Source organism: Mesocricetus auratus, unplaced genomic scaffold (assembly GCF_017639785.1).
Source record: "Mesocricetus auratus isolate SY011 unplaced genomic scaffold, BCM_Maur_2.0 Super-Scaffold_100691, whole genome shotgun sequence".
NCBI classification, from domain to species: Eukaryota; Metazoa; Chordata; class Mammalia; order Rodentia; family Cricetidae; genus Mesocricetus; species Mesocricetus auratus.
In genome coordinates, this window is record NW_024429267.1 from 47,498,967 (window position 1) to 47,520,761 (window position 21,795).

Consider the following 21,795-nt stretch of genomic DNA (forward strand, 5'->3'; position numbering starts at 1 on the left):
ACTGATTTCAAAGGCAAAAAACTAATTACAAATAGCCTTTTATTTCTTCCTATTGCATGGACAGGGTGGAATATTTTAAGACTGGATGCTCTTCAGTGTAAAATTCTTCCAAGCATGGATAGTAATTTGTAATTTATTTTTCTTATTTATTTTTTGGTCAGGGTGTCTATGTATCCCTAGCTGGTCTGGACCTCACTCTGTAAACCAGATTGGCTATAAACTCTCAGAGGTCTGCCTGCCTCCTAAGTGCGGGATTAACATGTGTACTGCCATGCCTGGCTGTAACGTGTAATTTTCTTTTTTTTTAATTAATTAATTTCAATTTCAATTTCATTTTACATTCCAACTATAGCTCTCCCTCACCGCATAGCATGTAAGTTTTTGTTTTTCGTGACAGGGTTTCTCTGTGGCTTTCATTTGAAAATAGTTCTGAGGTCTTTTGTTTTTCGAGATAGCGTTTCTCTGTTTTGTTTGGAGGCTGTCCTGGAACTCGCTCAGTAGACCAGGCTGGCCTCAAACTCACAGAGATCCACCTACTTCTCCCTCCCGGGTGCTGGGATTAAAGGCGTGCGTCACCAACGCCCAGCTTTTTTTCTGATTTTTAAAGCTGAAATCTTGCTGTATATCTCAGACCGACCTTAAACTCAGTATCTTCCTCCCTCCTCTTCTGTACTCCTAGGACTAGTGACCTGTTCATTCACTAATACTTTACTCTTTCTTTCCTTGGAATTAACAGGACACTGGTGCTTCATTCAGATCTCTTATGTGTTATTAACAAGAGCCCATTGTGATGTTATGTTAATGGTAGCTGGTTAAAAACTATGACTTGTTCATTTGTTGAAAAGTTGATATGATCTTCTACTTCCATGCATTTGTGTAAAATGATCATTTACTTATTGTGAATTTGTTTTAGTAATGATCTGTTATTAATTTTCTCTGTCCAGTGTCAGTTTTAAAGAATGTAAAGATTTCACGTTAATTCAAATAGCATTGATTGATTATTAAAACAATGTGTTTTGATTTTGCAGATGAGCAGGATGAAGAAGCAGTTACAGCAGGAGGAAAGGTAAAAGTTCATTTAGGCCAGAATTGGGAGAATTTTCTGTTAGTCATGCTCACTGAGCAGAATCAGAATTGTCTATTTTCAGAGCGGCCAAAAAGTAGCCTGTATCTGAGCATATTCTTGAATTACTGCTCCTCTACCCTATCCCTCCTGACTGCGGATGCTGCCATGCCAGGTTCGTATGATAATGGAGATTGGCCCTGCATTGCTGGTGTACTTACTGAACAAGCACCTGCCACCTGACCCCTAGTGTATTCCCCTTCTTGAGACAGGGTCTCAATTTTTTGCTGATTCTTGCTGTCTTATACTTGATTCTAAGTAATTGAAATGAAATACATGTAGTATTAAACCTAGGGGTTTTGAAAAGATGTATCTTCATAGTGTTGTCCAGCTTTCTTTGGCCTTGAACCTCATTGGTATCTTTCAGGGTTGCTGTCATTACTCCACATCCAGTTAAATTTCCTTTTTAGTATTCCCTGATTGATAGTTTTGTAATGAAGAAAAAAATATTAAAAAGGAGCTCAATGTTTCTCAAGGGTCACCTCATACAGTAATAAGTTTTTTTTTTTTTTTGTTTTTTTTGGTTTTTTTTGGTTTTACGAGACAGGGTTTCTCTGTTTTGGAGGCTGTCGGTCCAGCCTGGCCTCGAACTCACAGAGATCCGCCTGCCTCTGCCTCCCGAGTGCTGGGATTAAAGGCATGCGCCACCAACGCCCGGCGTAGACTTTATCTTTTAACGTTTCGGCTTTAACTTTGTCTGTCTGTCTGTTTGTCTACCTACCTACCTAATTGTGTTTCACGACTGGCTGTCCTGGAACTTGTCACAGAGATCTTCAATTTACAGAGATCTGCTGGTCTCTGCCTCCCAAGTGCTAGGGTTAAAAGTGTGGGCCACACTGCCTGGCTTACTTTTATTTTTGTAAAGACTTTTTCTTTCTTTATTTTTTGTTTTTTTGTTTTTCGGTAACAGGGTTTCTTTGTGGCTTTGGATCCTGTCTTAAAACTTGCTTTGTAGACTAGGCAGGCCTTGAACCCAACAGATTCGCTGGTCTGTGCTTCCTGAATGCTGGGATTAAAACTGTAGGACATCACTGTCCAGTTTGTGAAGTCCCATGTTTTATCCATGCGTATTTGTCTGTGTCAGTGTGTGCTACATTGTGTGTGGTTGGTTGCCTATGGAGACCCGAAGATCCTTTGGAATTCATTATGAGCTACCTGATTGGTCACCAAATTTAGGTCTTTTATAGGATGACCAAGTGCTTTTTACCACTGAGGTATCTCTTTCCCCTCTCGTCAGGATTTCTAATCACCCGCTTTCCATTTACCAGTTCTGGTATAGAGGCTTCTTTTGCTCATTTTTGTGTTTTTCAAGACAGGGTTTCTCTGTGTAACAGTCCTTACCAGCCTGGAACTTATTCTGATCCCTGAGTGCTGTGATTATAAAGGCATGGTCTATCATACCCAGCTCAAAATATTTCTTTGAAATTTCTTAATATAAAAGATCTTCATAGGGTTAGAAGCTATACGCTTAGGAGCTGAAGAGAATGCTCAGTTGGATAAGGCATAAAGACCTGATTTTGGATCTCCAGCTCCCATAGTCATACCCAATGAGGAAGCAGCAGTGGGCATCTGTGTCCAGTGCTGGGTATCTCTGCCCAGTGCTGGGGAAGTTGAGGTGTGGAGAAATTTGATTCCATAGAGCTCATTGCTCAGCCAACACAATCAAATCAGGGCACTCCAGGTTCATTAAAAGACCCTATCTTAAAAATAAGCTTGACAGTGATAGAGCAGGACACTATTACATACATACCTGCATTCTTCCACATGAACATTTTGTTCATACGCAAGCATAATTAAAGCCTGATCATTTTTCCAGACCTTACTATGTAGTTCAGAGTATTCTCAAACTCAAATTTCCATTGCCTCTGTTGTAGAAGACTTTCTCCATCTCTCCTGGTCCCACTGAGACTATCAGTTACAGTTATTTAGCCAGTGGCTTAGGCTTCTTATTGACTTACTCTCTCAAGTATTAGCCCATTTTTATTAATCTGTGTATCTCTACATGACCTTGTCTTACCTCTGATGCCCGGGTCTCTTAACTCCCTGGAATCTTTGTTTTCCCTTCCTTCTCCCCGTGTCTTTGTTTGGAATTCCCTAGCTAAATTCTGCCTGCCCATTGTTGGCAGAAACAGCTTTATCAACCACTAAATTATTCATAGCATTCAGAAGGACATTCCCCTATTATTCTGCCTCCTAAGTCATGGGATTAAAAGTATGTGCCACCATACCTGGCATCTGTAGTATGTATGCTTATGCTAGTCATGAATAGGCATTTGGAGACTATCTTTGAATTGTGAGGTATGTTAAGATGTCTCAGCTAATAAAAGCAATTGCTGTATAGTCTTCTGAACCATGTAAAGGTAGCAGGAGAAAACCAGCTCTCATTACCTCTGACCTTCAAACACCTTCTATTCCTACTATTAAGAAAAAAATAATGTGCAAAATATCCAGAAAAGAAAGAGCAACAATTCAAAGGCACTTACAAGATATGAGTGTCATTTTTAATGTATAGCCTGTGATATCAGGCTCTGAGATATCAGTAAACGAAATTTTTTTTTTTTTGTTTTTTGTTTTTTGTTTTTCGAGACAGGGTTTCTCTGTGGCTTTGGAGGCTGTCCTGGAACTCACTTGGTAGTCCAGGCTGGTCTCGAACTTACAGAGATACGCCTGCCTCTGCCTCCCGAGTGCTGGGATTAAAGGCATGAGCCACCAACGCCCGGCAGTAAAAGAAATTTTTGAGACACTTGGACCATTTCATTTTAAAGTCTGTGGTAGATATCTGATCTAGTAGAATTGGAACAGGGTCTCATTATGTAACACAGGCTGTGTTTGTGGGATGTGTGTATGCAATTGTGAGAAGAAAAAGTTGGGGGAGTTGATTTTCTCCTTCTACCATGAGGCCTGGGGATGGGTAGCCCTTGTTGTCTTTGAACTCACTGCAAAAACAAGACTGTCATCAAGCTCCTGTACAGAGATCCTCCTGCCTCTGTCTACCAAATGAAGGACTAAAAGCGTGCCACCACACTCAGCACAGAACCATTGTTAAGTGGCTCGGTGATGACTGGTAGAGCCCTTTCGGCTTTGCTTCTTGGATTTACGTTATGCTTATAACTTTCTATTTTTTTTCTTTTCCTACAGAAATATTAAGTAGGTGCTATTGTAACTCTTAGATCATTATCATGGATAAATGAGTTAATGTGTATAAATAGGGCTGTTGGTAGGATCTCATGTGTAGTATTTGGAGTAGAAGAAATCTCACCATTATGCTTTGTTAGTAACTTTATTTCTTTTGTAAATAATACAAAAACTAGTAATTGAATTGTGGTCATAAAATTGTGTGAATTAAAGGAAGCTATTGTGAAGGATTTCAGAGATACCACAGCTGTTGAGGGGCATTTGTGACACTCCAGAGGACTCAGGTTTGGTTCCCACCACCACATGGTGGCACTCTAAACTGTACCTTTAGGAACTGGTGCCCTGTTCTGGAGTCTCTATAGTGACAGTTTTAAAAATTAGTAAGTTCTTGTGAAAAAAAAATTGATATATGTATTAGTTCTTGATTTTGAAATATTGTTTCTTTTATTTGATAATTAATCTCATTATTAGATAATTTGAATATTCTGTTATTTGGGTAAAGGAAAAATAGCTTAGTGCGACTCTACTGCTTTTCTCTCTTCAAAACATAGAAATGTCTGTGCCTGAAAATTGTTTTTCTGGTCCTTCAAATTGGATCTGCTGCTTTCATTGCATTTGACCTAATATCATATGTGTGATTTGCCTATAGTCTTCTCTCTGATCTAACCTCACTTTCTATTTTTTATAGGAAGATGAGGATCCTAGCAAAGGTGATCCCAGTCGGTCAGTTGACCCAGGTGAAGATAATGTTACAGAACAGACTAATCACATCATTATTCCCAGCTATGCATCCTGGTTTGATTATAACTGGTAAGTAGGCTTTTTTCACCTGAAGTGTGGGAACACTTATTTTCAAACTAGATTGTGTTGTTTCGTCCACTTCATATAGTCAGCATGAATAAGAAGATGAGCAGTTATGTTTTTGATTTGTTTTTTTGTTTTTATTTTTGTTTTTCGAGACAAGGTTTCTCTGTGGCTTTGGAGGCTGTCCTGGAACTCGCTTGGTAGTCCAGGCTGGTCTCGAACTCACAGAGATCCGCCTGCCTCTGCCTCCCTAGTGCTGGGATTAAAGGCGTACGCCACCAACACCCGGCGCAGTTATGTTTTTGAATGTGTTAAAGTATTGTTGTCTTGTGTCTTCCCTCTTTTCACTGGGTAGTGATTTTCAGTCTGTGGTCATGGCCCCTTGGGGGTTTACATATCAGATTTACATATCCTGGGTAGCAGTTGTTTACATTGCAATTCATAACAGTAGCAAAACTACAGCTATGAAATGCCAATAAAATAACTTTTGTTTTGGGGTCACCACATGAGGAATTTTATTAAAAGGTAACAGCATTAGGAAGGTAGAACAGCTGTGCTGTAGGGCCTTGTTTTTAGCCAAGACTGGCCTTATTTCTAAGTTTCTAGGTAGGATCTTAGTCTCTCTCTTGCCTTAGCCTGTTTTTTGAAACAATTATTTAAAACTGTTTAAATACAGTTTAGAAAAAAGTTGTTTAAATACAAAGTTTCAAAAAATATTTTTAAGTTTTTTTTTTTGTGTGTGTACCTGCTTCTATGAGGTGGTATGTACATACACAGAGGGCTTTGGCTCTCCTGCAGCTGGAGTTACAGATGATTGTAAGCCACCTCATATTTGTGTTGAGAACTGAACTCTGGTGTTCTTTTTTTTTTGTTTTTACGAGACAAGGTTTCTCTGTGTTGTTTTGGAGGCTGTTGGTCCAGCCCAGCCTTGAACTCACAGAAATCTGCCTGCCTCTGCCTCCTGAGTGCTGGGATTAAAGGTGTGTGCCACCACCCGCCCGGCACTCTGGTGTTCTTAATGGTTGACATCTCTCCACCCCCAACATGTAAAGTTTTAAGCTTTAGACAATTTATTTTTAACTGTAAATGTTTTATGACTGAGGCTTTAATCAGTACAAAATACATGATTTTAAAATACTAAATATAAGTCGGGTGTTGGTGGCGCATGCCTTCAATCCCAGCACTCGGGAGGCAGAGGCAGATGGATTTCTATGAGTTTGAGGCCATAGTGTACAGTGTAATTTCTATGAGTTTGGTCTACAGTGTAAATTCCAGGACAGCCAGAGCTACACAAAGAAACCCTATCTTGGGAAAAAAAATAAATGTGTTTGGCAAATAATAGAGAAATGTAAGTTATCTTAGAGCTGAGTTACCTGTGCCAGTTGCCATTTGAAAAAGAGTAGTAGTCTTTTTTCAAGTGGACTTGAAAAGTACATATACAGCATCAATTTTTTCTTAAAAGTATTCTTTTAGAAGTTTTCTGATAGTTTACTGTTTTCACAGTACCCCCATTCATTGTGTAAGATGACCAAAGCAAAGCTTTGGGAGTTGGTATCCCTTAGTACCTGCAGGGGATTGTTTCTGTGGGCCCCTGCTAAACATGACATCCTCACATTCTTATAAAATGACATAGTATTTGCATATAGCCCTTTTACATCTTCCAGTATTCTATTAGTTACTTTTGTCATCACTGTGCTGACATACTTGAAGGAAGCAATTCAAGGTAGCCAAGATTGATTTAATATCTGGACTATTTATGCCATGAATAGCAATATAAATGCTTGTAAATAGTGGCTACAATTGTATTGCTTAGAAAGTAAAGAGGGAAGATGTCTGTATATGTATGGTACAGACACAGTTACTTTCACATGGTGCTGTGGGTGGAATTCATGTTACTTTCATGAGAGGCATACATTCTTTCACTGACCTTTGCCCCATTGGTTCTTAAAGACTTAGTTATTCATATGTATATGGTGTTCTGCCTGCATGCTTTCCTGTATGCCAGAAGAGGGCACCAGATCTCATTATAAATGGTGTGAGCCACCATGTGGGTGCTGGGAATTGAACTCAGTATCTCTGGAAGAGCAGCCAGTGCCCCTAACTTTTGAGCCGTCTCTCCATTCCCTCATTTGTTTGCTTGTTTATTTGTGCACTTGTTTATTTTGTGTTTGTGTGCCTACTAAAGCATGAAAGTAGAGGTCAGAACAACTTGCTGGAATTTTTTCTACTGCACCTGTGTGTTTTGAGATGATTGAAGGCATATTTGGTTAGAAAGATCCTTTATCACTGAGACAGCTCTCTGGACATCATGTGACCTAGATGTTGGATGGTGTAAATTAGATGAAGAAGACTGAAGGGCCCGTCAGCTTTGCTCATAGATGATTGATTTGTTTCGCACATGTAACTAACACTTGATTTCCCTCTGGAAAGCCTTCATGGAACTCACATGTCATCACACATACCACACACACACAAACATACACATCAGTAACAAAAATCTGGATATACAATGGATTCACATAGTTTTCTAGGCCCGTCATTTTTTCTTGGACTCTACAGTGCTTCCAACCTAAAGAATGTTTTTAAATTATTGAATGTATTTATATATAGCTACTTAATAAGATCTGACAGTCCCTGCCAAATATTTTAGTTCATCTCTATTTCTGAGGACTAGAAGAAGACAAACTAATGTTTAGGAGTCTGAATAACCATTATAAATTCAAACTCTTTGCTGACTTCATTGTGTGACCTTACTTAGTATTCTGATTTTTGTTAGCCACTTTTTAAAAAATCTTTGTACTTTTTTATTGTTGTAATGGCATAAAGAGGAAGTAATAAAATTTATAATTCATTGTTCTCACAGTTTTTGTTGTTTCTTTTTGAGATTGGACCTTGAGTTATATCCCAGGACCTCTGTCAATCTTGACTGTCTCTCAATTGTTGGTGTTACAGACTTGAGCCACTATTCTCAGCCAAAGTTTAGGGAATAGAAACTACAGTACATACTTTGGATAGGAAACACAAAGGTTTTTAAACTGTGTTGATTCCTCTTAAATGTAAGGGAATTATTAGTTTTCCTTTGAAACTTGAATAATATATAACTCAAATATTAAAATTTACTTATTTTTCAAAAATCTAAATCAACTTACCTCTTTTCTTTCAGTATTCATGTGATTGAACGTCGTGCTCTTCCTGAGTTTTTTAATGGAAAAAACAAATCAAAGACTCCAGAAATGTGAGCCCAGTATTTTATAACACTTTTTATGTCCATAGCATGGAATTGTTGCTTTAGTTTTGTGTATCTTGAGTGTTTTTCCTGCGTATGTATTTATGTGTACCATGTATGTGCAGTGAATGTAATGGCCAGAAGAGTGCATTGGGTCTCCTGAAGCTGGAGTTAAAGAAGGGTATGAGCCAAATCTCGATCCTCTGCAAAATCAGCAGCAAGTCCTTTACCCCTGAGCCTTCTCCCTGCCTCTCCTGATTCAAAAGACACAATCTCATTAATATGCAAATAGTGTACATCACTCGGAAATAATCTTATTTCTGCATCATTTTAACTTTAAAGGAACTTGTAGTTTATCAGTTCTATCACTTAAATATTGAATCTAGTAAATGGTGCTTTGTTGAAATTTGTCTTTGTTGCTTTTGTTTCTATAGGTGTATAGTGGTCTGGTAGGGAATGGAACCTTTATCCCCATGATAAATAATTACTAATTACAAATTAGAAACATGGAAGGAGGTTGCTTGTTAGGAAGCAATATTTGTCTTTTTCATGTGATCCATTGTTATGTATTTCTAGAAGTTAGGTTTTTCGTTGTTTGCTCTTTTAATTTCCCCTCCCACCCTCCCTCCCTCCCTCCCTCCCTCCCTCCCTCCCTCTCTCCCTCCCTCCCTCCCTCCCTCCCTCCCTCCCTCAGTAGGGTTTCACTATGAAGACCAGGCTAGCCTAGAACTCAAAGTTATCTGCCTGCCTTTGTTTCCTGATTGGCATCAAAGGCATGCTTGACCTACCTCTTGAATCTTTTTTCACTGAAATTAATTCACAGCTCTCCTTTCTTGGAACATTAATTACTCTATTTCCATTGCACGTGTGTACTTCCAAAGTTAGACTGTCTTGTGATCACCCTGACTTAAATTCTTTCCTATATGAAATACATGGACCCACATATACAGCTTAACAACTTAACAAAAAATGTTTTCCAGTGCTTTGAGGTCAGAGATAACTTGCTGATTACAGTTACTAAATTACAGATTGGGCTTTAAAGTCCAGACTGTTTTTCCATGCTTTTAAATACTTAAGTGTTTGGGGAGTCATCACTTTTTCATCTTGTAAGTTTAGTCATTTTTGTATGTCCATGTTTGGTCTGTAGCCTCTTTTAATTGTTTGCCTTTTCGAGTACATAGCTGCTCTCATGTGTTGTGAGACTTTTGTTTTTTACATGCAAACCTTTTTTTGTTTAGTGCATGCAAAAACTTGTGATAGCCTACTCTTTTAATCCCAGAAGAGTGGGTGGATCTTTGAGTTCCAGGTCAGCATGGTTTACAGAGTGAGTTCTAAGACAGCCAGGGCTACATAGAGAAACCATTTCTTGGGGGTGGGGCACGGGAACTTTTATATATATATTTTTTGTTTGTTTGTTTGTTTTTAAATTTAAATTAGAAACAAGGTTGCTTCACATGTCAATTCCAGGTCCCTCTCCTCCTCCTGTGCCCTCCCACCAACCCCCCCAACATCTCCTCATTTCCCCAGGGAGGGTGAGGCCCTCAATGGAGGTGTCCATAGTCATTTCATCCAGGGCAGGGCCTAGACCCTCCCCCAAGAGTTCAGGGTGAGAGTGCATCTCTCATTGTTGGATGGGAGTCCAAAGTCCATTTGTATACCTGGGATAAATACTGATCTACTACCTAAGGCTCAGTACAAGGGAACTTCTTGGTAGATGTCATAATCCTTTACATTCTTAATTAAAAAAATTCTTTTCATATTATTTTATGTGCAACTGAAGTAACAGTTGTGAGCCACCGTGTGGTTGCTGGGAATTGAACCTGGGTCAGGAAGAGCAGCCAGTGCTCTGAGCTGCTAAATCATCTTATCATCCCCAATATTCTTGAATTTTAAAAAGCATATGTGGCACAAATGCTACAGTATTTTGTGGAGTCTTAAGTGACATTTAGTCTCAATTTTTCTTATTTTTGTATGGTTTGTCTTGCCCTGACTTGTTTTCTCTTTGATTGTTTGTCTAGATAAGTCTCCCTGAATGGATTGCCCTGAGAAAGTATATTACTGTGTCATAACCATGTCCTTGGGTGGAAAGTGAGAGTGGTCACCCATTGAGAACATAGGTCTGAGATGTATTGTGTTCTGCTCTTCTCACTTTCCAGCCAGGTCTTCAAGTGTTCTGTGCTTCAGTTTCCTTGTGTGTGAATGGGATGATGAAACTTATTTTGCAGGAAGTATGGGTATTAGGTGAGCTACTTCACAGACAGTGTGAAGAACACTGCTTAGCAACCAAAACTTGGTTATGTGTCAGTGTCCAAGTTACAATGTGGTAGACATTTGTTTTTCATTTTACTGGTTATGAATTTATTTGAAATATTACTATTTTAGTACAATATCAATATTGATGTTTATTATTGCTGTCATTTTTATGCCTATGTGTGTTTTAGCTTTGGGAATATTTTATTTGAAAGATGCAAGTCTACCTTACGAATTTTGCCCTTGTTTTCTTTTTTTTTTTAAGATATTTGGCATATCGAAATTTTATGATTGACACATACCGTCTAAACCCCCAAGAATATTTGACCAGTACTGCTTGTCGGAGAAACCTGACTGGAGATGTGTGTGCTGTGATGAGGTAAATATTTGGCTTAGATCCTGTATTATAGGTGGTTAGAACTACATTGCTGTTCTAGATCTAACTGGTTTTGTTTTCAATATTTTGTTAATTTTATTCAGTTGTATCATGTGTGCCAGTTTGAGCATGAATTCCAGAGGAGGGTGTCAACTCTCCTGGAGCTAGAGGGAGTAAAGAGCAGTCTGATATGGGTGCTGGGCGACAAATTTGGGTTTTTTGAAAGAGCTTAACTGTCTATTTCCTTCATTTCTGACAAGATTAATGTATTTTTAATTCTGTATGTTTAATACTCATTTTAATAATCTGTTTCTGTATAGCCATCCCTAAATCATGGAGACTCATTAATTGTGAATTCTTGGCCTTAGCTTAGGCTTGTTTCTAGTTTGATTTTTTTTTAAACTTAAATGAACCCATTTCCATTCATGTGTATGCTATCCTAAGGATTGTTTACATTGTCTATGTATTGTCCATCCTGTTTCCCTACTTCCTCCCTGTCTGTCTGATCCTCACCTGGCTGCCTGCCTCCCCTCTTCTCTGCCTGCCAGCCCTGCCTGTCCCTAATCTGCCCAGCTGTTAGCTATTCAGCTTTTTCTTAGACCAGTCAAGTGCCTTAGGCAGAAAAGGTAAAACAGAAACACATCTTTACATAGTTAAACAAATATTCTATTCCAGAACACTGTGTTGCATAGTTTATATCTTTTGTTTTCTATTCAGATCATAAAATGACAAGATATTTGAGTAAGGACTATATATACCATTTCAGAACAAAATTAAAATTTGGGTTTCTAATAATAAGTTTTTTCATCTCAAAAAATAGAAAGCAAAACGAACACCCACATGTATTATTGACATTTTACTTACTTTGGAGGTTGTGCATTTTCCCTCAGACAACACCAAGATACTTGGCTACTTTGTCACCTGCAGAACACAATTTTCTTTATTTTTTTTAGAATTGTATGATCATGGGTTCACAGCTGAGATTGGTTCTCTAGTTTTTAATGTATAGAACTCTTGTCTTTCAGGGTTCATGCCTTCTTAGAGCAGTGGGGTCTTGTTAACTACCAAGTTGATCCAGAAAGTCGACCCATGGCCATGGGACCTCCTCCTACCCCCCATTTCAATGTGCTAGCCGACACACCCTCAGGGCTCGTGCCTCTGCATCTTCGCTCGCCTCAGGTAAGTAGTTAGGTCTAAGTGCTCTTGAGGGCTACTAGTGATCAGGATAGTTCCTAGTGCTGTTTCTTAACGGATAGTTTTAGAATTGTATATGGTTTGGTTTTCATTTTTTCAAGTGGAAATCTTTATGTTCACGACAATTTAATCAAGGTAATGTTGTGGCACACGCCTTTAATCCCAGCACTCGGGAGGCAGAGGCAGGCGGATCTCTGTGAGTTCGAGGCCAGCCTGGTCTACAGTGCGAGTTCCAGGACAGCTTCCAAAACAGTACAGAGAAACCCGGTCTCGAAAAACCAAAAAAAAAAAAAAAAAAAAAAAAAAAAAGAGTAATGTTGTGCCACCAATTCAATTATATTATGAAATTACAAAATTTAGTTATTACTCTTTAGCTCTTTATTCCTTTGCCATCAATGTTACTTGTCACTAAGCAGACAATACATAAACTTTTTATCTAGTTTGTGTCTTGAAAATGTACATTTTAAGCCAGGCGTTGGTGGCACATGACTTAAATCCCAGCACTCGGGAGGCAGAGTCAGGCCTCTGTGAGTTTGAGGTCAGCCTGGTCTACTGAGTGAGTTCCAGGACAGCCTCCAAAACAATACAGAGAAACCCTGTCTCAAAAAAACAAAAAAAGAGAAAATGTACATTTTTAAACCTCTAGCAATAAATTACTAGCAATTTTCAAAGTAAATGTACATTGTTTTGAAAAGACTAGTTTAACAAACAAGTTATTAATACTAGGAGGTTCATAGTTTATTTCTTTTTCATTGCTAAAGAGAATATATCATGTTAGAGAAATTGACTCTCCTCTGACTTAAAGGACCACCAAAATACTTGCCTTTTCATGGCGAGTTTATTACTAGTTTTTGTGGAAACTTGATCCAAAGCATTTCTTTTTGTTTTGTTTTGTTTTGTTTTGTCTTGTCTTCGTTTTGCGATAAGGACTTACTATGTAGCCCTGGCTGTCCTGGCACTCACCCTGTAGACCAGGCTGGTCTTGAACTCAAAGAGATCCTCCTGCTTCTGCCTCCTAAGCGCTGGAATGAAAGGTGTGTATTACCACGCTCAGCTGACTAGGAGATTTAAGAGCCAATGTTAAGTGATATTTTAAGATTGAAGACATGGCTCAGTGGTTAAGAGCACAGGCTGCTCTTTCTGAGGATCCAGGTTCAGTTCTCAGCACACATGTGGGATCTCACAATATCTGTACCTCTAGTCATAAAAAACAAAACAAAAACCTCAAATCTTCTTTCCCCTGGAATTTGAAAAGGATAATGCAGTCATTTTGTCATTTATCTGCCTTATAGGTCCCTGCTGCTCAGCAGATGTTAAATTTTCCCGAAAAGAATAAGGAAAAACCAATTGATTTGCAGAACTTTGGTCTTCGAACTGACATTTACTCCAAGAAAACACTGGCAAAGGTAAAGACTTTTGTAAACCCACATGGACCTCCCACTTGCAAGTATTCTTTTATAACAAATCCAGTCTTTGAGAGGACCTAGCAAGGTTTCTACTGAGGTCTGATGCATTTCAATAGTCACTTATATGATTAGCAGCTAGGTATTTAAAAATAACTGTGGATAGTACATTTTGAAGGTAATACAATTTGAAAAGTAAATTAGAATGTATATTAAGAAACAGACATTAGCATTGTTAGTTTCTGTAGTGATCAGCAGTCTATTACAAAACAGGGTACTGAGCTTAAAGACCTGTTTATTCACTGAACCAATAAGAAAAAAAGGAAATGGCTAATGGTGAAGATAGGACAAAACATTAAGAACAAAGTCCAGGTGACCTGCTGTCAGCAGTCAGAAGAATTAATCTATCAGTAGTGGAAAAGAAAAATGTGTAGGAATAGGTGTCTTAGGGTTATCATTGCTGTGAAGAGATACCGTGCAGGTAGATGTGCTGGAGCTGAGAGTGCTACATCTTGCAGGCAACAGGGAGTCAACTGAGATAGTGGGTGATATCCTGAGCATAGGACACACTTCTTCCAACAAGGCCATAGCAACTGCTTCAATACCTCCTGATTGTGCCACTCCTTATGAGATTATGGGGCCAATTACAATCACACTACTATAGTAGGATTGATAGATAAAGCGTCTATTAACTCTGTGCTAGAACTAATGGAAAGATAAACATATTAAGAGGCTGTGACAAGGTGGCTTAGGGCTTCACAGTACTTGCAACCAAGTCTAATAACCTGAATAGATCTCCAGGACACACATAGAAGCCCGATGTGGTAGCACCTTCTTGGAAAAAGAAGGGAGGAGACTGGAGAATCCCCTTGAAGCCTGCAGGTCCAGTATCATGGAGTAGGCAACACAGGGATACAGTGAAAGGGACATTGCCAAAAACAAGGATGAGCCTGAGAGCCTACACCTGAGGTTGTCCCTTGACCTCAGTGTACACAATCTCACAAATGAATGCACACATATACACACCTCATTCAAAACAACCAAATAAATAAACACAATTTTTCTGTTTGTTTGGTTTTTTCAGGACAGGACTGTATAGTCCTGACTCCTCAAGTTCACTATGCGGACCAGGCTGGCCTCAAACTCATAAGAGTTCGGCCTGCCTTTGTCCCCAGAGTGCTGGGATAAATGGTGTGCACCACCAACACCCCGTGATACAGTTTTAAACTGATAAAAACCAAATGAGGAGGGTAAATAATATGGGTAAGGAATGAAATTGAATTTGAAATGAATAATAAAACTAAAACTGATGGCTGCAGAAAGTAGTGGTAACATAGTCAGAGAACTGGTATACAGAATGAGTTCCAGGACAGCCAGAGCTGTTATGTAGAGAAATTCTATCCCTCTAAAACCAACAAACAACAGAAACCAACAACAACAACAAAAAAACCCGCACTGATGGCTGATGCTACAACATCACTGATAGAAGTCAAAGGACAAATAGCCATTCCATTGTATAGGAATACAAACTCATTCTGGAAATCTGTATTAAAAAATCAATGGGGTAAAAATGTTTGTAAATGTTTAAAAGTATAGAAATTGCCGTTAGCAACTGAAGTTCCGGAGGATGAATAGAAATGAGCCTAGATAGAATTAACACGAGTCAACAGTGACTCACAGCAGTACACCATCCTACTCTGCATGCTTTTGTGAATTTCCCAGAAGTCTTCTTTCTTAGCATGTTCCCTAACACTCTTGGCTATTCCTTTGTTTTAGGCTACATGTATTTTGGGGGTGTTTCACTTGTACGCATGTCTCTGTTGTACATGCTGTCATCATGCCTGAGAGCCTAGAAGAGGATGTGGGTTGTTCTGAGACTGAAGTTAGAAGACCGGTGTGAGAAACCATATGGGTGTTGGGAATTGAAGCTGAGTCCTCTGGACAAGCAAGGAGTGCTGTCACTATTGTGCTGTCTTTGCAGCCCTGCTTATTTTTATGTCTTTGAGCATTTGCCTGCATGTTCATGTGCTCTGTTTGTGTGGTGGCTTTGAAGACCACAGGAAGATTAGGTCAAAGTGGAGTTACAGGCACTTTGGAACTGCCATGTGGATGCTGAGATAATAACCCAGTTCTTTACAAGAGCAGCTAGGCTAGTAACCCATGTGCCTTCTCTCCAACCCATTCAATTATAATTTAACAAATCATTTTTATAATGTACATCATTGAATTAAGTGTACTTGAAAGGCCAATATATGAAACAGTACATAATTCTTCTTGCTGTGTGGGTGACATGCCATTGATCTTTTCACAAACACTGAAGACCATTTAAAAATAGTAACGTTAAGTGTTTAGGGCTATTATGTGTGGATGTGAATGATCACTTCCATAAACAGCACCAAAAACAAGAAATAGAAGTATACTTTGGAAGTTCCTGCATTTTGTAGGAAACACACAAATATTGATAGTAGACTGACCAATGGTAAATTATTGTAAGTCCTAACTCAGGTATTTGAAGTAGAATTAACTAGCACTATTATTGTACAGATATTCAAGGCCTCACAAATGGTGGGCATCCACTACACTTCTGAGTCCCAGCCATATTGGGTATTTTAGTTAATTTTGAAATTTTAATTATATGTCTTGTTTGTATGTCCTGATACCTTTAGAATGTAGTACCTCCTTAGTCCAGAAGATGGCATTAGATGCTCTGGAACTGGAGATTTGGAGATGGTTGTAAGCCACTGTCTGCATGTTGATTATGGAACCTGGGTCCCCTGGAAAAGCAGCTAGTGATCATAACTGTTGACCTTTCTCTTTAGCCCTCCTTATAAAGTTTTTCTTTTCCTGCATACAGGTTTCTTTTTCTTTTTTCTTTTTTTTTCTTTGCTTTTACGAGACAGGGTTTCTCTGTATTGTTTTGGATATTTTTTTCATTTTTAAAGTTATTTATTCTTGCATACAGTTTAATACTCCACAGAAACAGCAAAATTGTCAAATTGGGTTTAAAAAAAATCAAAGACAACATTTTTTATCTTCGAGAACTTTGAGTTTAGAACATAAACAATGGAGAAAGATACACCTGCATTGACCTCAGAGCTGGGGCATGCATTTTGTCCTAATCATGCAGTCTGTATGTTAGCATATACAGACAGCAGATGGAGTTGTCAGCAGTAGTTAAAGGTAGTCCCCCAAACAACAGTCTAGATCAAGATTCCACTGGTTAACTTGTAGAAAACACCAAAGAGATAATTCCAGTGTTCATAGTTTCTTCCAGCAACCTAAAAGTGGAGGGAATGTGCTTAAAGATAAACATATATATCCAGTTATTGGTAGACATATAGCTAGTGTCCTTGGACATGAAAACAAAAATAAAGATCACAAAATCGTGTGTTGAATTGTAAATAACTTAAACGTTTGTTCATAATATAATTTTTGGTTTGTTCAAATTGTGTAATAGTGTGAAAAGTAAAGAGACATTCCACTTATTTTCATACAGACTGCATGATTAGGACAAAATGCATTCCCCAATTTTGTCATAATTGCTCAAGCTTGTTATCCCAGTACTAAGCAGTCTGATTACTTTGAGTTAGAGACTGATAAAGTAATATCCACTCTCAAAATAACAAAACTAAACAATGAGGCTGGAGAGATGGCTCAGTGGTTAAGAACACTTACTGTTCTTGTAGACATCCTGAGATTAGTTCCCAACACTCACTTTTTAGTTATCCATCCAAAAATGTTCTAGGGTGACACCCTATTTTGACCTCTTTGTCAACCAGCTATGCATATAGTACACACACACACACACACAGACAGGAAAAATGCATAAATCTAAAGTACTGGATAATGTTATGCTTTGCTATCAGACTAATGAATTAAGACTTGAAGGAATCCTTTGCAGTTTGTGTGTGTGTGTGTGTGTGTGTGTGTGTGTGTGTGTGTGTGTGTGTGTGTGTGTGTGTGTGTGTGTGTGTGTGTGTGTGTGTGTGTGTGTGTGTGTTTGAGATAGGTTCCCTCTGTGTAGCCTTGTCTTTCCTGGAAGTCATTCTGTTGACCAGGCTGTCTTCGAACTCAGAGGCCTGTCTCTGCCTCCTGAGTGCTGGGATTAAAGTTGTGTGCCACCATGCTTGACTTGTTATTTTTTTAAATTAAGTTTATTTTACTTACCATTGTATGGATGTTTAGTGTGTGTGTGTGTATGCACATATGTATGTGCATATATATATGTATAAATCTGTGTACCACTCATGTATCTAATGTCCACAGAATCCCAAACAGTATGTGGGGGTCCCCAGAACTGAAATAGAGATGCTGTGAGCTGCCACATTGTTGGTGGGAACTGAATTTGGGTCTTTGGAAAAGCAGCCAATGGTCTTATAGCTCAGGTTTTTCTTCAATCCCTTTTGCCATTTTTAGAAAAAGTTTGTTTCTCTTTGTTTTTCCATGTATAGGAATGTTTTGTGTGAATGTATATTGTTGAGTGTGAGTATAGGCTATCCTTTTTAAGGTTGGTATCCTTAGAGCTCAAAAATAGGCATTATATTTTTTGATCTTTACTTGAGATCAGTTTTACCCCACTACGTGGGTCGTAGAAAATGAACCTGTTTTTTTCTCTTTGAGCAGTTAAGTACCCTTACCACTCTTGTTCTCTTTCACAATTTTCTTTTTACATGAGTAGAATGTAATACAAATAATAAAAACCCAGAGACAGATACCAGGGTTCAAGCTGAGAGAGCAGAGAAGCAAAGCAGCCAGCCACTCTTACCTCTACATCAGACCAAAGTGGGTGATCCTGTCTCCACAAATCCTCAGAATGCAATGCTGTCTTCAGCAAGCCTGAGACTGTAGACCTCTCTGTTCCATCTCCTCCTGCCTTATTATATTCCTCTCTGCCCATCCATATCATGCCTGTCTCCAAGTACTGAGTTCACATTTGTGTGAGCTGTTTCTCTTTCAGACTGGCTCAATTTCGAGTAGCTCAGTGTGGCCTTGAACTAACAACAGAGATCCATCTGCCTCTGTCTCCTGAGTCCTCAGTCCTGGGATTAAAGGTGTATATCACCAACGCCTGGTCTCTATGGCTGGCTACTATGACTACCAGGATTAAAGGTGTGTGTCACTACTGCTGGGCTCTATGGCTAGCTTTGCATTTTGATCACCAGTGGCTTTGTTAAATCATAAATACAGCCGGGCGGTGGTGGCGCACACCTTTAGTCCCAGCACTTGGGAGGCAGAGGCAAGAGGATCTCTCTGAGTTTGAGACCAGTCTTGTTTATAAGAGCTAGTTGCAGGACAGGCTCCTAGACTAGCCTCCAAAGCCACAGAGAAACCCTGTCTTGAAAAACAAAAAACAAATCATAAATAATATATCACCACAATTTCCCTTTTTTGTCTGATACAAAAAGAAAGACTATAACATTAAAAAGACTGTACACAATATATACAGGCAATAAATACATCAACAATGTCTAGTCCGTTTGCATTTGACAAATTTAGAGAAAATACTCCCTTTTCCATCTAAAGTCTTATACCTAATCGACTTTGTATTCTAATTTGTTTCATCAAATTACCTTTTTTAAACTTCATGTGCGTTGGTTTGAAGGTTGTTAGATCCCCTGTAAATAGAGTTAGAGACAGTTGTGAGCTGCCATGTGGCTTCTGGGAATTGAACCTGGGTCCTCTTAGAAGAATAGCCAGTGTTCTTAACTGTTAAACCACATCTCCAGCCCTCAAATTATCTCTAAACCCTTTACACTTTACATACATTTTTAGTGAGTTTCTTTTCTGAGTCTGGTAAACTATTAAAACCATAGGGCTGGAGAGATGGCTCAAAGGTTAAGAGCACCGACTGCTCTTCCAGAGGTCCTGAGTTCAATTCCCAGCACCCACATGGTGGCTCACAGCCATCTGGAATGAGGTCTGGTGCCCTCTTCTGACCTGCAGCCTACATGCAGACAGAACACTGTATACATAATAATAAATCTTATATGTATATATATATATGTACATCAGAAAACTTAAAAAATAAACTATAACTATATAGTCTCCAAGTCTCTCAAAGACTTGAGAAGGAAATACTATTAACTGAGTAAACAGGAAGTGCAAGCAGGTGACTTCCAAAAAATGTGAGAAATGACAGGAACCCGCTGGCTGCCTGTAAAGGCCCCCAAGTTTCTTCTGCAATCTTGGGGCATCTATCTGATTTATCGGCCTAGCATATCTGACAGACTTTTGTTGGGGCAGGATTTCTGAAGGACTGTCCCACCTTATCTTGGCAAGGTTTGCAGTCATTCTCTTCTGTGTCTTCCGTGTCATATTTGTACAGCTTATTATGAGCATCAAAGCAAGAGCACTTGTTTCTTCAGTGTCTTACTTTTGGCACAAAGATGCCCATTATGTTCTCTGAAGTAGGTTGGTGCTGCCAGGAGCAGACATGTCTCATTGTCATTAAAAAAAAGGAGCCTATATTATTAAAACATTTTTTTTTGTTTTTGTTTTTTGTTTTTACGAGACAGGGTTTCTCTGTATTGTTTTGGAAGCTGTCAGTCCAGCCCAGCCTCGAACTCAGAGATCCGCCTGCCTCTGCCTCCCAAGTGTTGGGATTAAATGCGTGCGCCACCACCGCCCAGCTTTATTAAAACATCTTTAAATGCCATATTTTGTAGATGTTTGAAATGTCTCTATAAAATAGATCCCTGACTTTGCAAACATGCCTGATGAGACTACAAGTTTGATTGTAATAGGTGACTAATTAATAACCTGCATTTTCTTATTATCCTATATAGTTGGTAATAATAACTTTCAAGGACTTGAAATTTGCATTACATTGTTAAATAAGCTGTACAGGTAAAAATACCTGGAACAAGATTAGAAATATATGTACATTATGTTTTAACCAAATTAATCTCATATTTGTTATATCAATATATACTATATAATATTTGTATACAATATACAGTAGTCAAATATAATGTAAAAAATTTAAAACTAGCATTTTTTAAGAAGTAAGTTCATAATCTACCTTTTTATGTTCTCTGTATCCTCCCTTTTTTCTTTTCAGAGTAGATTCAGTAATCTGTCCTTTTATCCTATCATATCTATATCCCCGTTTTTCTTTTCAAAGCAACCTTGAATCTTATCTCCTTTGTTTAGCTTTTTTAAAAAACTATTACCAGTAACGATTTGTAACCAATCCCCCTAAATAATGACAAATATTCATAACCTATTGAGTGACTAAAAACTACCCACCCCACCTCTTAGAAATGTGGGCATTATCTTCTTAAAGTTACTTCCTGCTGTTTGACGGTGACAGTATCTTTAGGGAATCCTGAAAACAAAAAATTTAGGTTGTCAAGTCCTGGGAGAGATAGCTGTTATCATTTGTTGTCCAGGCTCTTGCATAATGTCTCCAGTCCTAGCTAGAGTAGTCTGTGAGGTTCAATCTTCTCAGTTGGCCGCTTTGAAATTGCTTTGTTACGCAGTTTGTAGTCCAAAGCTGATCGGTAGTTGGTGGTGTTCAGCTTGACGATGTTATCCCAGTCCTGATGGAATTGTCATTGTGGGATTCCATCTGTTTGTTTTGTTTATCAAGACATGGTTTGTCTTTGTTAACTGTCCTGTATGTCCTGAAACTCACTTTGTAGTCCAGGCTGGCCTCCAACTCACTGAGTCAGCTACCTCTGACTCCCAAGCAGTGAGTTTAAAGGTATCAGTGAGTTTAAAGGTATGTGCCATCATCATCCCACTGTGATTCCATCCTCTTTTTGGAGACTTCAAAGATCACATTAGGTCAGATTATTTCTTTCTTGCTAACTTTTCTGGGTAGTTCTCCTTTCTTCTTTGAATGCTTTTTTTTTTTTTTTTGAAAGGTTTTAAATTTTTCAAGGTGTCTTTTTACTTTCCTGAAAAGACAAAAACAAAGCCTTTCCCAAACCCTAACTTGGGGAGGTTCATTATCTAATCTTTATCCATTTTGATTCATGGTTTCTCCTAAAATATTTGTTTCTCGCCGGGCGGTGGTAGCGCATGCCTTTAATCCCAGCACTCGGGAGGCAGAGACAGGAGGATCTCTGTGAGTTCGAGGCCGGGCTGGACCGACAGCCTCCAAAACAACACAGAGAAACCCTGTCTCGTTAAAAAAAAAAAAAAAAAAAAAGTTGAGAACTATGGGGCATAGTGGTATAAGGTCTTAATACAACAGTAAGGATGTGGAGAGAGATGTAGGCACAGATCTCTGTGAGTTAGTTCTGGGGTAGCCTGGTCTACATGTGAATTCCAAAAAATT

General features: G+C 38.7%; 1 protein-coding gene across 5 annotated transcripts in view; it reads left to right on the forward strand.

Moving 5' to 3' along the window:
* Positions 1 to 21,795, forward strand: part of Smarcc1 (SWI/SNF related, matrix associated, actin dependent regulator of chromatin subfamily c member 1) — a 106,579-nt gene that overhangs the window by 34,325 nt on the left and 50,459 nt on the right. For all 5 annotated transcript variants that reach the window (XM_040740016.1, XM_040740012.1, XM_040740013.1 and 2 more), the window contains exons 13-18: positions 1,029 to 1,066; positions 4,947 to 5,068; positions 8,226 to 8,297; positions 10,804 to 10,917; positions 11,940 to 12,093; positions 13,401 to 13,514. In XM_040740016.1, coding sequence (XP_040595950.1) covers positions 1,029 to 1,066; positions 4,947 to 5,068; positions 8,226 to 8,297; positions 10,804 to 10,917; positions 11,940 to 12,093; positions 13,401 to 13,514 — 614 coding nt within the window. The remainder of the gene's footprint in view (positions 1 to 1,028; positions 1,067 to 4,946; positions 5,069 to 8,225; positions 8,298 to 10,803; positions 10,918 to 11,939; positions 12,094 to 13,400; positions 13,515 to 21,795) is intronic.